Genomic DNA, 14,541 nt, shown 5'->3' on the forward strand with positions numbered 1-14,541 from the left:
TACCATCGTAAATCAAGGCCCCACTGTAATAGCATTTTAAGGCTTACCTTTTACAGCATGTTTTGATGAACAATATGGAACAAGGTTAGATGTTGCCATAAGGCCACATATGGAAGATACGGCAACAACATGACCACGGCCAGCTACCACAAAAGATGGTAACCATTCTTGAACAGTCTGCAAAGGAAGATAATCAACTTTTAACACTACAGTATGAACCTAAACCATATTAAATTTTCAGTAGAAAACAGACCTTATATCCAACACAATTTTTCCCTGCATCCAAACTTATCTAAATCAATCAATCAATTAATCAATATCTATGTCAACAGCCACTCTCAGACATGGCAGGTCTGTAAAATAGCAGAAGGCAAAGGTCCGATTCAACCTTCAGAAATTCTAGGCCCAGATCTTAGAACACAACTATGAAAAAAATGCAACAAGAGTGACATACTTTCACAAGTCATGCACACGGGTACAGCATTCACCTACGAATTCAAATCATATGGGGTAGACCCTGTCTGGGTCTACACAGATAGGGTCAGTTGATCAAAGTTACTGTACCTGAATTTCTTACGAAGCACGTAAAAATACTGAACAAGCGTTCTTATTTGTACTCAACCAATTGAACTTGTATTTCCATATACAATAAATATATTTAGATTGTTATAGCAACCGTTTCATAAAAATATATAAAAATAAAATTACAACAATATACAATCGGTCGCAATGACATAGCTGAAAATTTAACACCCAACCCACAAATGTGAAAATAAAAGAATTTACAATGTTTCGGTCTATCCTGGTCCATTATCAACTTGTGTAATAGAAATAGAAGTGTGGTAGAGATCAATATATATAAGGTAAGAGACCGAGATGACAGGTGAAAAAGTTTGTAAGAATAGGAAGGAGTAAGGTAAGAAGAATAGAAATAGGTTTGAAGTATGGGAATCAAGAAGTATAGCAGTAAGATAATAACATAAGAATAAGGTAAAAAGGTCAGAAAAAGGTACAAGTTAAGGAAAATATATAGATGTGATATACTGTATATTTTTAGTGTGCAAGTGTAGAAAATATACTTATATTTTATATACAAGTGATATATATAGAAAATATACTGAAGTTTTTGCAGTATTATTATTCAATAATGTGTAATTTGAGGAAGTTATATAGTTAAATGTGCAGTACATCGCTGTGCTCAAAAATATGGTTGTCATACTTAGTGACATTCTTAGAACAATAAAACTGTGTTTGCTGTTATTACACAACAGTATATACACATGTCAAATATAGCTACCTTTATTTTTATAAACCCATAACGAACCACTAAGTAGTTCTGGTGGGTGTAGTAAAGATATCTTAGCACAGTATAGACCCACATGCCACAACCAGACTACATCAGCAGACAACGTCACCCAACACAGCAATATGCATTAAGTATACTACCACATTGTTAATTCTAGCCACAACACTATTATTATTATTATGTGATTCCTGTCACTAAATCATGAATATGAATCATTTCCCACAAGAATATTTTCTAAAGAAACACGAGGTTATGTTGCACGATGCACATATGTACAAAACCTCGGCTGTGTGCTTTAATTAAATGTCTACATCCTGCTGTGAACATAATTAGAACTATGTTCACCGATATCTGAACCTTGTGCACGGGTTTTTATTACAATCAGGATAAGCTATGACACACTCATTCTAAAATAATTGAAGTTACTTATTTTATTCCTCATTATTAAGTGGTGTTGTGGTCCCAACCTGCACAGCTGTGCTGTGAGTTCCTGCTGTATGTACAAGCTTAGGAAGCACTGGTAGTACTGAGATCCTCTCATCCAGCAGGAATTTCAAGATGGCATCTTGAAATAGAGACCAGAGGAATAGAGTCTGATGTAAGCCCCATGTTTAATACTGAAGTTTTGAATCATTCTCTATACAGTACCTGTACCTACAAACAAGTTTTCTCAGATGGGACACCACCCATCAGCCGAGATATCTCAGTATGAGCAGTGCAGGGGTTAAAATTTCTAACATGACGGAAGACAGCAATGTGTGTGCAGACTTGACACTCCCTTTGTGTTCTTTTAGTCTGTCTTTAAGAATACAGCCAGTTTCACCAATGTATTGGAGTGGACAAGATGAACAGGAAATAAAGTAAATGCCAGCAGCATTGTAAGTAAGAGGAGCAATGTGAACCAAATTACTACAAATTGTGTTAGTTTGTTGAAAGTTGGAGTTTTATATCGTAAGGACGAAGGTATTGGCGAGATTTTTTTTATTTCAGATATGAAAAGAAGGCACAGCACAGTGTTGAAAGTCAATTTAGAATAAAAGAAATTTATTTTAGCTTGAAAATAGGTACAGTTGATCTTATTTAAGGCATAATCAAGCAATGCTCAAACTTTGCCTTAATTTTGGTCAAATTACTTAAGAGATTAGAGTTAACAAGGTCTGAATTGTTGGGTGGTCACTGCATATATATGGCAGCTGACTGAATGTGACAACCAAGCAGAACTGGGAGAGGCTAGCTTTGCAACATGGAGTCAGAGTTTTAAGATTAATATATAAAACAAATGTATGCACATAAGGCCTAAAAGTTATTTTTACCCAGTAAAAAAGGAAGTTACATACGCACAAAGTCAAATGCCAGAGATGCAGGTGTTAGACCTCTTAGAATTTAAGTTCTCCCGCCAATGGTATGGACGAGCCATAGGACCATGATGGGTATCAGATGAAGGTACGATAGAGAAGGGCTCAAAGCGAGGATAATACCAGCCACACTGGAGGGGCAACATGACACAGCTTGCAAAACTCTCCAATTTGGCCATCATGGGGAAACAGATAGTGAATGGAGGAAAAGTGTCTAATAAAGTGCTAGGTGTTTCAGTTGAGGCATACCACCCAATGGCAACGTCTCTCTGCTGAAATAGAACCATGTACGCTGGAAAGCCAATGGTTCAACGCAGAGGCAAGCAGTTTTACCAGGACAATGAGTACTACTATTATCAAGAACATGACAGCAAGAAAAAAAAATCTGCAAGTCACCAAGAGATGACGACAGTAAGGAAGGCACATCACATGTACACATTCAAGAGAGAGACAGTAAGGAAGGCACATCACATGTACACATTCAAGAGATGACGACAGTAAGGAAGGCACATCACATGTACACATTCAAGAGAGAGACAGTAAATGGAAAAAAAAAAACATGGGAAATGGGCAATGAAATTATTTAGTATACCAATACTTCATCAAGAATTTGTTTTTTTGTTTTATTTTGGTACTTACCCAAAAATGAGAAAACACATTGACTTTGAAGATGTTGTGAACATCTTCAGGAGTATGTTTAAGGAAGGGCTTGCATGGCATGATGCCAGCATTGTTAACCAGGATGGTTACGTCTCCTACATCTTTACGGATCTGGAATCAGATGATATTAATACTGTAAATGGAAACAAAATTGAAAATAACAATGTAATACTGTAATACAATACACACCATTTATTAATTATAAAACTGATTTTTTTTTGTGCTGTTAATCCTATAATCAAGAAAGTCTACATAACACAAAGTAATAAAAGAAGAATACAGAATTAAATCACCATCTCAAATGTTACTTCACACAAAGGGTTGACTCATTCCTACAGACAAAAATAACCTGTACATGCTTTTAATGAATAAATAAACAGGTACAATGAAAAAAAATTGCAACCCACAATCTATGTAAAAGTATAAGTTAACCAAGAACTTAATATAATGAAATGCCACTTTGTGGTAGGCCCTCAGTAGCTCCATGTAGCTAAGTGGTGTTCCATCCAAGATATAGGAAGATGCAGTAGACCTCCAAGATCCCCCCCCCCTTGCCTATGGGAAGTCACGACCAGAAACTAGCATGCTCTACAAAGCAAGAGGAGCCCAGAATTCAGAGATCAGTGCACTCAAAAGAAGCAACTGCTTTAGGAGATTTGGTACCCAAGGCAGTAAATGTTTATTGCTGAGTTGTAAACACCCTAATTGTGAAATGCCTGACAGCCAGTAAGTAGGTGGCAACTAAGGCCACATCCCAGGAACAACTGGGCACACTGCCCACGAACCAAAGGAGGCCATAGGGTGGAACCGAGTCACAGGCCCTGAGCCTTGAAAAACACAGGTGGCCTAGGGTAGGGGGAAACCCCAGGGAGAAGACTAACAAGCCTTCCAGAAGAACAAGCTCTTAGGCCTAGCTAAAACAAGGCCACAAAGAGGTAGACCAGGCTAGCCCCAAGCTGTAAGGCACCTCTGAGACGGATGGTAAGAGACAGCCAACAATCCCCATTTTCCTTGAAGTCCTTGGTAAACACCTCAAAATCAGTGGTTGCCAGATCAAAAGATAGGCTCCAAGGCCAACATCAACCTTGATGGGAATAGCCCAGCCACTGCCGCAACTTGACTTGAAACCTGGGGGACGCACAAGCCAAAGCCCCACTTTACACAGGGAATCCAGAGGAAAAATTGCAGAATCCTAGCCAGAGCAGGAGACACAGAGGTGAGGACCTGCTAAAAGCTCACAAAATGAAGACCAAGTGCCCGCTGGCATCTGGGACACATACCCAGAAAGTAAGACCAAAGTACACAAAGGAGCCACAGCCTGCCATTCAGCCTGGAGCCTAAAATACACTGTAGTTTTTGAAAAAAAAAAAAAAAATGGAGCAAAAGCCACCATTACAGAGAGCAGAAGCAAACAGCCATAGCCACAAACGAGGCCAACAGCCATTGCCATATGAAACAGGACCACAGCAGCCCCTTTCATGGGCAGAGGAAAGCAGGGGCAGAGGACAGCAGGAGTCCATTGAAGCAGAAAGTGGTTTCTACTGCAACCTGCAGTCAGGTATAGGAATGGATGGGGAAGCCAAAACAATCTGAGAACATAATATAAGTGGGATGAAGGAAAGCAGCCACGTGAATACAGTAGTCATATAGATGGGCAGGCATGCCAGGCATGACCAAAGTGTCTTGGCTGAATAAACCTGAACCTTAACCATAAACACCTGGCAAGAAATGGAGGAGGCAGTCATGGACGAGAACAACGGGTTACACAACCCAAGTGTATGCTCGGTAAAAGCCCCAACATATAAGGAGAAGGAGCAGGGCCAGGTGTGTTCACAACACAAGAACACCACTAAATACTATCCCCCCCATTAACAGGCCTTGCAGTGGAGAACATGTCTTGTACACTACCCAGAAGTAAGGTGACTCAGGAGGAGTTTGCTCATAAAGGAAGAATCCAAACACCTCATGCAAGAATCTCTTAGTGGGGCTGGATAAATGTGGGCTGACTGCTAAAGAAGGAAACTCTGGCTCAAAGTGAAAAAAAAAAGCTCCCTCCCCCCAGAACTACTATTCCCAGTATAGCCAACACCACTTAGCTTAACATGGAACATGAATGAGCTGCATCGGAATAACCATGCTCTTTATTTTGTGTCCAGGCGAGAGGAGAGCGAAGAGGGGGTATATTTTTTTTACCTAAGGATACCTAATTTTTTTATAAGTAATTCCTTGTTTTGTTGTGCTTTTGCTTTATAGTGGGTTTTTCTCCCTTTTAGGTTGATCCCTGATCCTCAAGCTCCCCTTACCTCATAGATGGAGTCAGATTCTGGGCGTGGTTTGGTGTAGACAATGGTGGGTCTCAAAGAGATCTGGTGCATCTCCCTATGACTGGATTAGACCAGCTCTTAGCTATGGAAAGCAACAGATGGGGCCCCCTCCCAGAAACATACTTTCTAATTGTATGTCATATTAGTTATTAAACTCATGACACAAAAAGTGGAACCATCTACCAAAGACTGAATAAAATCTTTTTTGTATCATTGATTCACCTGAAATTGGAAAATGCCAAGATTGTATTCAGATGTGTAGGTCAACATCAAGGAAGCTGCAGGCACAAAATCCAAACCAAACTTTCTATATCAATGTACTGTACATGTACATATCCTAGCAGCCTTTCATACTATTAACTCCGCTAGTGGTTATTAAATATAATACATTGTAGTAAAATATAATGGAATGGGTAATTGCTAACATGACCAACTAAAAATGTGGAGGAGTTTATCGAGTAACAATAATGAAATAGCCGAGAAGAACAGTGGAAAAGTTAAGGTACATCGCCCATCCACAACAGCCTAGGGTGCTGTTGTAAAATATATTATAATAAATAATATCGGTACTATGTCTCTCCTAGACATATATATCATGATGTTTATACATCAGCTGGTTTACAATATGGACAACATATTAAACATACCTTGTCTGACACTGCATGGACATCTTCCTTACTACTGACATCACATCTATAACCCCAAGCACTTCCACCTTCTTTTCCAATATCCGCTACAGTTTTGTTGTTGTTAGCCTATGTTAATAAAAACAACAGGGGAGTCATTTTTCAATTAAATAAGGCAGGAACAAGTACAACAATACACAAACTATTAAAATAAAAAAAAAAAAATATATATTTTATTATTGCTAGGAACTCCTCTTGAAACATAAAAACTTAAAACACATGAAATATCTGTAAAGCAAATTGCATACTGAATTGGTTTTGACAAGTGAGTCACCACATACGGGTACCTTAAAGTATAGTTTTCAGTAGAGAATTGAGGATTTATTCAGCAAGCAAATACAGTAAGTAAAGAGGTAACCAAGTAAGGAAAGCCACAAAAGAGAGAAAAATAAAGTATAGGACAACAGCTTTTATAATACTGTACTGCATACATAATGTGAAGATGGAAAGCAAGTTACTTCCATCAAGAGGCACTACCGCAATGTGCGTGTGGTCTACAAACCACCATACAGCACTACAGTTAAAGTGAAGCCAGCAAAGTCTCCCGACTTTCGTTTGGAGGCTTAGAACTACTTCTTGCAGCTCTTACTAAGTCCTATCCTGCTTGTTTTTCCCAGAACATGATCCACTAATCACCTTACAACCAGGTCCCCAGTTACTGCTGGATGAACAAGGGTGAACAGTGAAATACCAGAGCCTAATCATCCCACCTGCCAAAGGATCAAACCAGTGAGGGAGTGATTCTTGTTTGTGAGGCAAGCAGGTGTGGACGCCACCCTCTCCACCGTGGTCTCCAAACTATGGAATGTTTACCACATCCAGCCAGCAACAACTTGAAATATATAAAAGTACAGTAATAAAATTAATTGTTTCCCTTCATTTTTTCTCAACCAAACATTCAAGACATTTGACACGTCCAGTTCTTGTCCGCCATGCTCCTTACCATAGGACACCAAGCCAGAGTGTTGTCAGCCTGGCCAATCTGTCGTTTACCAAGCAGTAAGAAAACATCAATACTGGTACATTTGTTTGGGAATCCTCTGATGTTTATTATGGACTTGAGTATAAAGGTGCAGACTGACTTTATTTTTGTTAGACTGTTATTGATGACTACAGGGGTATTTAGATTTTTTTGATTTGTTTTAATGAATTTCTTGAGGTTTGTATTTTACCAGAGTGCCACAAAATTGGGCAAATTCTCATTTCAGTAAATAAAATTACTAAAAGAGTTAATAACCTGCCATTCTCATCTGCTGGTAAGTAAATGATTCTTGTGTCAGAGCATTTGCTATGTTTAACATTTGTTACTCATTATATAGCATTTCCAAGTGTTAGCTTGGCATCTTTGCAATCTTCACATTTCTCTTGTTCTGAATTATCTCATGCTCATTACCCAGAAAAGATGCAAATCAAATTTATTCATTCAGTTTATAAAACCAATTTTTTCTTTGACATGCAAAAATGGGTAAAATGGGTAAGATGTGGGCCTCATACTGAAAAGTTGGGAGGACCCCCCCCCCTACACAACACCACAGGCAGCTTCTTTGTCTCTCTCTCTCTTTCTCCCATTGACTGACAGCTTATAATTGATAATGGCTTTTTTTTTTAACATCTTCACTTATGTCTAGTGAACTGCACTACCACTTTTTGATTCTGATCTCCCCTTTTTTTTTATTAATTTTGTCTTCTTTAGAATCTTGGCAATCTCCATGATTATTTTCTCCTCTTCCACTACTATCATGTTCTCATGTACCCATTTGGCTGCTTCCTTCTCTTTGTTATCCTTTATAGTCCTTCAATGTCCTCCTTAACCTGGCTACTTTATTCCTATCTAGCTATTTTCGTTTCCCAGCAACCTTACGTTCCCTCTCAGCTTCCCTTTGTGTCCCATGTCCCTTCTAATTCTTCAATCATTTTCCAGAGGTCCTTTACTCCAGCACATGTGAGTCTATATATCCAGCACACCACTAAGTGGTACCAAGATAAGTGCCATCAAAACATCCAATGCTAAAAGAAAGGCTCTTTACCTCACTCTCTTCATAGTACTAGTACTATACCTGCCTGTGAAAAAAAGGCCAAATGATCCCCCTGCCTTGTAAAGTTATAAAACTCTTTTAAACTATTTAGCACCAATATAAAAAAAAAAATTGGAAATTATAAATATACCTAAGAGGTAAACTTATGATATTTTTTACATGTAATAAATTGAAAAAGCACAGCACAGTATATGAAAAGGTTCATAACCTTGATTGAAATATATACCATACAAAGTAATGTCTAAATAATTAATGTACTTAGTGGACACAACCTCCAAGCATAACCTCAATGCTGAATGAATGTCATCAACTTTAATTCAACATTGATAACACTGAATATAGGTTTAAAGTTATAGTTTGGATACTGTGCCCACTGGATAAGGTTCTTAGTTTTGTGCAATATTTTAGCAAAGAAAGCAAGATGAAAGGTAACTAATACAAACCTCATTAATATCCAAGCACACAACTCTAGCTCCTAAACGTGCGAACTGGAGCCCCAGTTCTCGACCAATTCCATGACCAGCTCCAGTCACCTAAAAATTAGACGAAGATAAATATTTAGAGTATTTATTTAAATGGAAGGGATGAGGGAAACTACAATTACAGTATGAGGTTAAACCACATCCTTAACACAGGAATGTATAACAAAACTACATTGATCAGTGTCTAGCAGTGAGTTGGCCTACTGGAAGGATCGGCTACATTTTGTACTGTACAGTGCATTACATATTAACGAGCATAATTACATCTAAAATCCTTTCAAGCTTTTTATCAAAAACAAAATGTATTATTTTAAATTACGATATATATTTTTGTGGTCCATATATCTAATAATCAGTAGTACCTGTAGTTTGTGTTGAGAAAATTATATTTGGAATTCCTGCATTCTGCAAGATTTGTTTGAGCTGGACTAGTCTAGGGCCAGCTACACCTCACAGATATATTTTATGTAAGCATAAAAATAAAGCTTGTATTTTGCTTTTTCCTGTGTTTAAATGAATAACTATCCATTAAAGCCCCAGTGTGCTTAATAAGGTTAATTATGCTTCACTTCTCCTTGATGGCCTGTTTGAACTATGTTTATGGCTCTTCTGGCCCTGTCCAAATCCGGGAATTTTTCCATAGCTCTGCCTCTTTCAGCAGGTCAGCCCTATGATATACCTTCCTGGTTCAGCTTTCTCCTTTGTTCTATATGTCTGGAGTTTCTGACATGGGTCTTTTTTACCATTTGTGTGGCAAGCAGGTGGTTGGGTTATTTGTGTCACGCCAGCGGCAGCTCTTGGCGGCAGCAGTATGACGATGCCTCGCACTTATTTCACCTCTTCTGTCCCTTCATCTTCTCTTTTGATGCATGTTTCAGGGGTGGGTTCTTTCACCTCCAGACAGCTCATGCTTCTCCTGAGCTGCCTTTGTCTCTTGATAAGAGTCTTTGTCTTTCTTCTCCTGTGTTCCCAGTTGGCCCTTCAGTCAGGGGTATTCTCTCAGAGAGGCAAGAAACACACCCCTCGTGCTCTCCTCTGGAGGCAGGAGGGGGGATTGTTCCTCACTCCTGGTGGAAAATTTGTCTGTTGCCATCTCCTTTACTGGCACAGTATGAGTCAGCTGGCTTCTAGGAGGGGTCCTTTGGTGTTTGATGCTTGGTTTCTCAGGTCAGGAATGCATCACTTGTTATGTCCAGTGGTGGCATTTGGCCACTGCCTGTGTGCCACTGGTCCTGCTTTGGTAAACACGTTGTTTGTTCCTATTTCCCCATGGTCCATGTTATGGGGCTCATTTCCTCTGTCTGTCATGTTATCATAGCTGCCCAGCCTGTGGTCTACCCTCAAGTCCTTGGTGTTTTTAAGTACACAACATTTTCTGCAACTTTCCCCATGTTGTTTACCTATTTTCAGGTTCGATGGTCTTATTGTTCTGATGAGGTTCTGGCAGCCCATTGTTTGATTCTTATTGTTGGTCCCTATCAGTCTTGTGTGTTGCTGGGATGGGTTCCTGACCAAGGGCTTTTTTTTTTCAGGGTAGTACCTGCTGTCTCTCCTCATCCCTGGTAAAGTCCCTTGTTTTCCGTTATTTGTGGTCATTTAGCTCCAGGAAGCCACCAAATGGCTCCTCCCAGAAACCAGTATTGAATGTAATAAGCCAGCGGTGGCTCTCCGACTTCCTTCCTCCCTACCAGGTTTGTTGGTTCAGAGTGCATCAGCTCTGGTCAAGCCTCCGACTTCCTTCCTCCCTACCAGGTTTGTCGGTTCAGAGTGCATCAGCTCTGGTCAAGCCTTGGAGTCACCTGTGGGCCAGAGCTTCAGGCCACCTGGTGGCAGTCATCAATACTAATGAATCTATGCTAGTTAGATCGCTTGCTTTTGCCCGAATAGTTTTGACGAGTCTTTTGGCCACTTCGGTGCTTCATTTTCTATAAACCTTGCAGTTGTCTTTGTTGACTTTCTGGATGCTTTCCAATTGTGGGTGATGACAATGTCCCCAAATTCTCTCTGCCTCTGAGAGGAAGCCAGGTTCTGGTTCCCAGTAAGCCTAAATGGACTCCTACGATTAAATTGACCTAGTGGTGAGGAGCCGGCTTCAGGGAGCCACCAGGGCTCTACCAGAGGCATTCATTACATTCAATACTGGTTTTATATCAATAATAGTCACCTCAAATTATAATATACTTTTGAAATGTCCACTTAAAGCTTTCAACACACAAAATGCAAGAATACAGTATAATAAAAATTTATATATAAAACAAATTTAACTCCTAAACTAAGTTAAATTTTAAGAAAACTGCAAGATAATTATAATACAGTGAGAGAAAACTTACATTATCAGGATTTTCACATTCTAGAATTTAAAATAGAAAATTTTCAGAACTCATACAAACCACAAATAATGACAAAAAAATAATTGGAAAAATAATGGTTATAAACACAACAGTAAAGGGTAAAATAGAAACAATCCATCAAAAGAAAAATTGAATCAAATCGAAACCATAGCAAGCAAATCCCTTTCAAGAACAATAAACTGCACGGTTAGCAGGGAAGTGCCTTAGAGCTGGCGAGTCCTCATTAATTACAACAACAAACACCTTCATTACAGTTTCCGTGCTAAAGCAATGTTGTAATTAAAGCAATAAAGCAGTCATAATGAACACCCATCACTACCCTAATTGAGCCAATGTACTCTATTTGAAAACTACTTTAGCAAATATTCATTATCTTCCTAACATGTGGAAATTAAAATTTTCTGATATCACAGCATTTTATAAATCCACTTTTTGCTCTCAGAGTTTATGAATATTCCTCAGACAAACTGTAACTAAGTTTAGCACTCAAAGGGTTAATCTTTCGTATGTGGTAGCAATAAACCTAAGATCATAGCAAAGTGCTTTGAGAATGCAATAGTTCATCACTTCACTGTAAAATATTTCAGTAAGGGAAAACTGTCAAGCATATTAGCATCCCATGCAAAACATGCAAGGGTCTGTAGGTACTCAGAAGCTCAAATATACACATTAAAAATGTATTTACCAAAATAAAGAATACCACTTTGAAAGGTGAATCTTGTGTGACCACATCAGTAGAAAGGAGTCAAGTTTGACCAATATTCCAAAGTTGATTTGAGTCACTGGATGGCCCCCTTAGGTGGCAAGAGCTGGTCTAGTGCCTTTGAAACAAATGCACACCACATATCCTTTTTTTTACGACTTGTTGAAATAAGTCTTGGTAGAACCTGTAGAATACATGAATTGCCTCTCTTAGCTACATTAATCATAAGGAAGAGAACATGTTCTGTAAATGTTAACTGTCAAGTTATATACATGAGAAAGTAAATTTATAAGCACAAATATGGACAGAAGGAGAGCATGGATAGTTGTTAAGACAATTAAGTACTGTAATATGCACTTAAGAATAAAAATAGACCAAAAACCTGCGGATGCCATTTGCCTTGGTTTGTACCAGTGGGGTTTCTGTATGGTGTCCTCTGATACAAGTTCTTCTAGTGCCTTCCAGGTTGAGATTTACTAGTCACTTCATTTTCCTATCTCCCTTGTAATAGGTACCACTCATGGTTCCTGGCACATTTCGTGCATTGACCCCATTAAATTCTATTTGGGGCCTCCAACTGGGCAACCAGGCCCGTTGCAATAAGGAGAATTGAGCATGCAATGCAGCTGCTGCCTAATCCCTGAGATCATCAGACAAGGGATGGGTAAATTGAAGCACAAACAGGGAACAAGTCTTGCAAGACTCCGGGTCGTGGGTGTCACTGACCCACCGAGCAGCATGACGAAGGAAGTTCAGATGATCGTCACCCTAAGGCAGGAGCGACGAACAATCTTCATATTCGCACATGGCGAGAGAGGACTCAAAAGACAAATCCCCGAGCCCACTGGGGTTTTCCCAGGCCCATAGGGTGAGTAAGCCCAATGGGAAGCCCAGGCACTGAGGCTAGCTAAGCTGGTAGAACCCTGTCTGTCAGCAGGCAAACAGACCACCAGTAGTAGCCGAGAAACCTCGGGGCAACAGAGGAGGACCACCAACACAACCTAGGCTTGCCTAATAAGATGCTAGTCAGATCACCTCAGTGAACAAAAACCGAAAATGCTAGAAAGAAAAACAAAACCCCCAAAGACACACAACAAACTGGCAGCCAGAGAGAATCGTCGGCCGCTGTGTGTGCAAGCTGTGCTGGCCGCAGTGTGCCCCACCCAGCCAATAACACTCCCCATCCAGAGCAAAACAAAAAGCCCAAGACCCCCGACGTACCCCATGGGAAAAGACAATATTAAGTGGGGAAAAGACAACATTAAGTGAAGAAGTCCTCAAACGTGAGCGAGTTCCGAATGCCCCAGGAAAAACGATCACCCTAGGTGCATGCTGCTCCATGTACAATAAGACACCTGGCCTCCACACCACACACACTGCTGGTACAGCCACACACGGGAAAATCCAGAACAGGAACTTGAGGGCACCAGCACATCAGTTCAAGAACTGAGGTGGTGGGCTGTCAGCTCAGGTGAGCCGGTTCCCCCTCTTCGGGTATGCACTAAAGAGCGGGATTGTTAGTTGGATGAAGTGTTGCTTGTTTTCTTCCTGGGGAAGTATTTTTTTGCTCTTTTTGGATGTAGGTCGCAATTTTCATCAGCTTGTGGTCCGTTTTGTTTTGCCTACCTTTCTGAATGCTTGCCTGGTTGATGGCAATTGCGACATACAGTAATTAAAATGTAGTATTAATAGGTCATTTCTCCCTGCGCCCCTCTGAGGGAGCCAGGTTCTGGCTTGTGCTTCCCAGTAGACATACGGACTCCTATAACTGATGACCCCCCAAACTAATATAGCAGATATCAGTTTAAATAGCTTCAGGGATCCAACAGGGCTCCCCACAGAAAAGTACAGTATTGAGAATAATGTAACACCTCTTACAGGGGAACAAGTAACCTCAACCTTACAGCAACCTCTTGGTTGCCCCCCTTTTCCCTACGAGTTCTAGTAGTGGCAGCCCCATGCCTCAGGAGCAATTTGGTCTGAACTCGAGTCCTGGCCATGGAGGTTTTACTGCACACCAATCTGCAACTGTTTGCCCCCCTGTTTACCCAACAGTAATTAGGTACCTGACTGTTAACCAATTGGCAGGTCAGTTTCCAGGGAATACTAGTAGGATAAGGCTTATCATAAGCAATAGGAAGGGAAAGCTTTCAGCCTGGTAACAGAATTATAAGGCATCTGTTCCTGTATTGCAGGAGAAGGGGTAGTGGGGAGGCTGGGCAGTGCTGGATCTTTGGTTAGCAATTACCAGGATCTTTGCAATTGGCTGGGCCCAATTGCACTGTCACACAGTGGTGGGCATGGAAGTAGTGAGGCAGTATTTTGGCTGTTTTGAAAAGATTTATTTGGCATTCATTCAAACCAAACATTTATCTACAAGCATTTTTAAGTTTTTATGACCCCTCTTTTTGCCTTTTTGGTAGGGATTCCTGTCTTTAAATGGTGTATTATGACATCCTCAGCTTCCCTGCCTCTGTTGAGGGGAGGATGGGGGGGGGGGCCTGATGACATGGTATTGGCCCTGTGGTATTAGTGTGTGAAGCTCTGGGTAGCTACTAATAACACCCCAGAAAGGCAGACTTAATTCCACTTTTTTTTCTATGGGGGGACAAATGCTACCACTTATAGCAGCTAAAGG

At 40.2% G+C, this 14,541-nt stretch overlaps 1 protein-coding gene across 4 annotated transcripts in view; it reads right to left on the reverse strand.

Moving 5' to 3' along the window:
* Positions 1-14,541, reverse strand: part of LOC123767911 (epidermal retinol dehydrogenase 2) — a 28,850-nt gene that overhangs the window by 6,121 nt on the left and 8,188 nt on the right. For all 4 annotated transcript variants that reach the window (XM_045758022.2, XM_045758021.2, XM_045758020.2 and 1 more), the window contains 4 exons: positions 8,811-8,900; positions 6,293-6,400; positions 3,301-3,432; positions 48-177 (listed from right to left, as the gene is read on the reverse strand). In XM_045758022.2, the coding sequence (XP_045613978.1) occupies positions 48-177; positions 3,301-3,432; positions 6,293-6,400; positions 8,811-8,900 (460 nt within the window). The remainder of the gene's footprint in view (positions 1-47; positions 178-3,300; positions 3,433-6,292; positions 6,401-8,810; positions 8,901-14,541) is intronic.

This window comes from Procambarus clarkii, chromosome 58, assembly GCF_040958095.1.
Source record: "Procambarus clarkii isolate CNS0578487 chromosome 58, FALCON_Pclarkii_2.0, whole genome shotgun sequence".
Classification (NCBI taxonomy): Eukaryota; Metazoa; Arthropoda; class Malacostraca; order Decapoda; family Cambaridae; genus Procambarus; species Procambarus clarkii.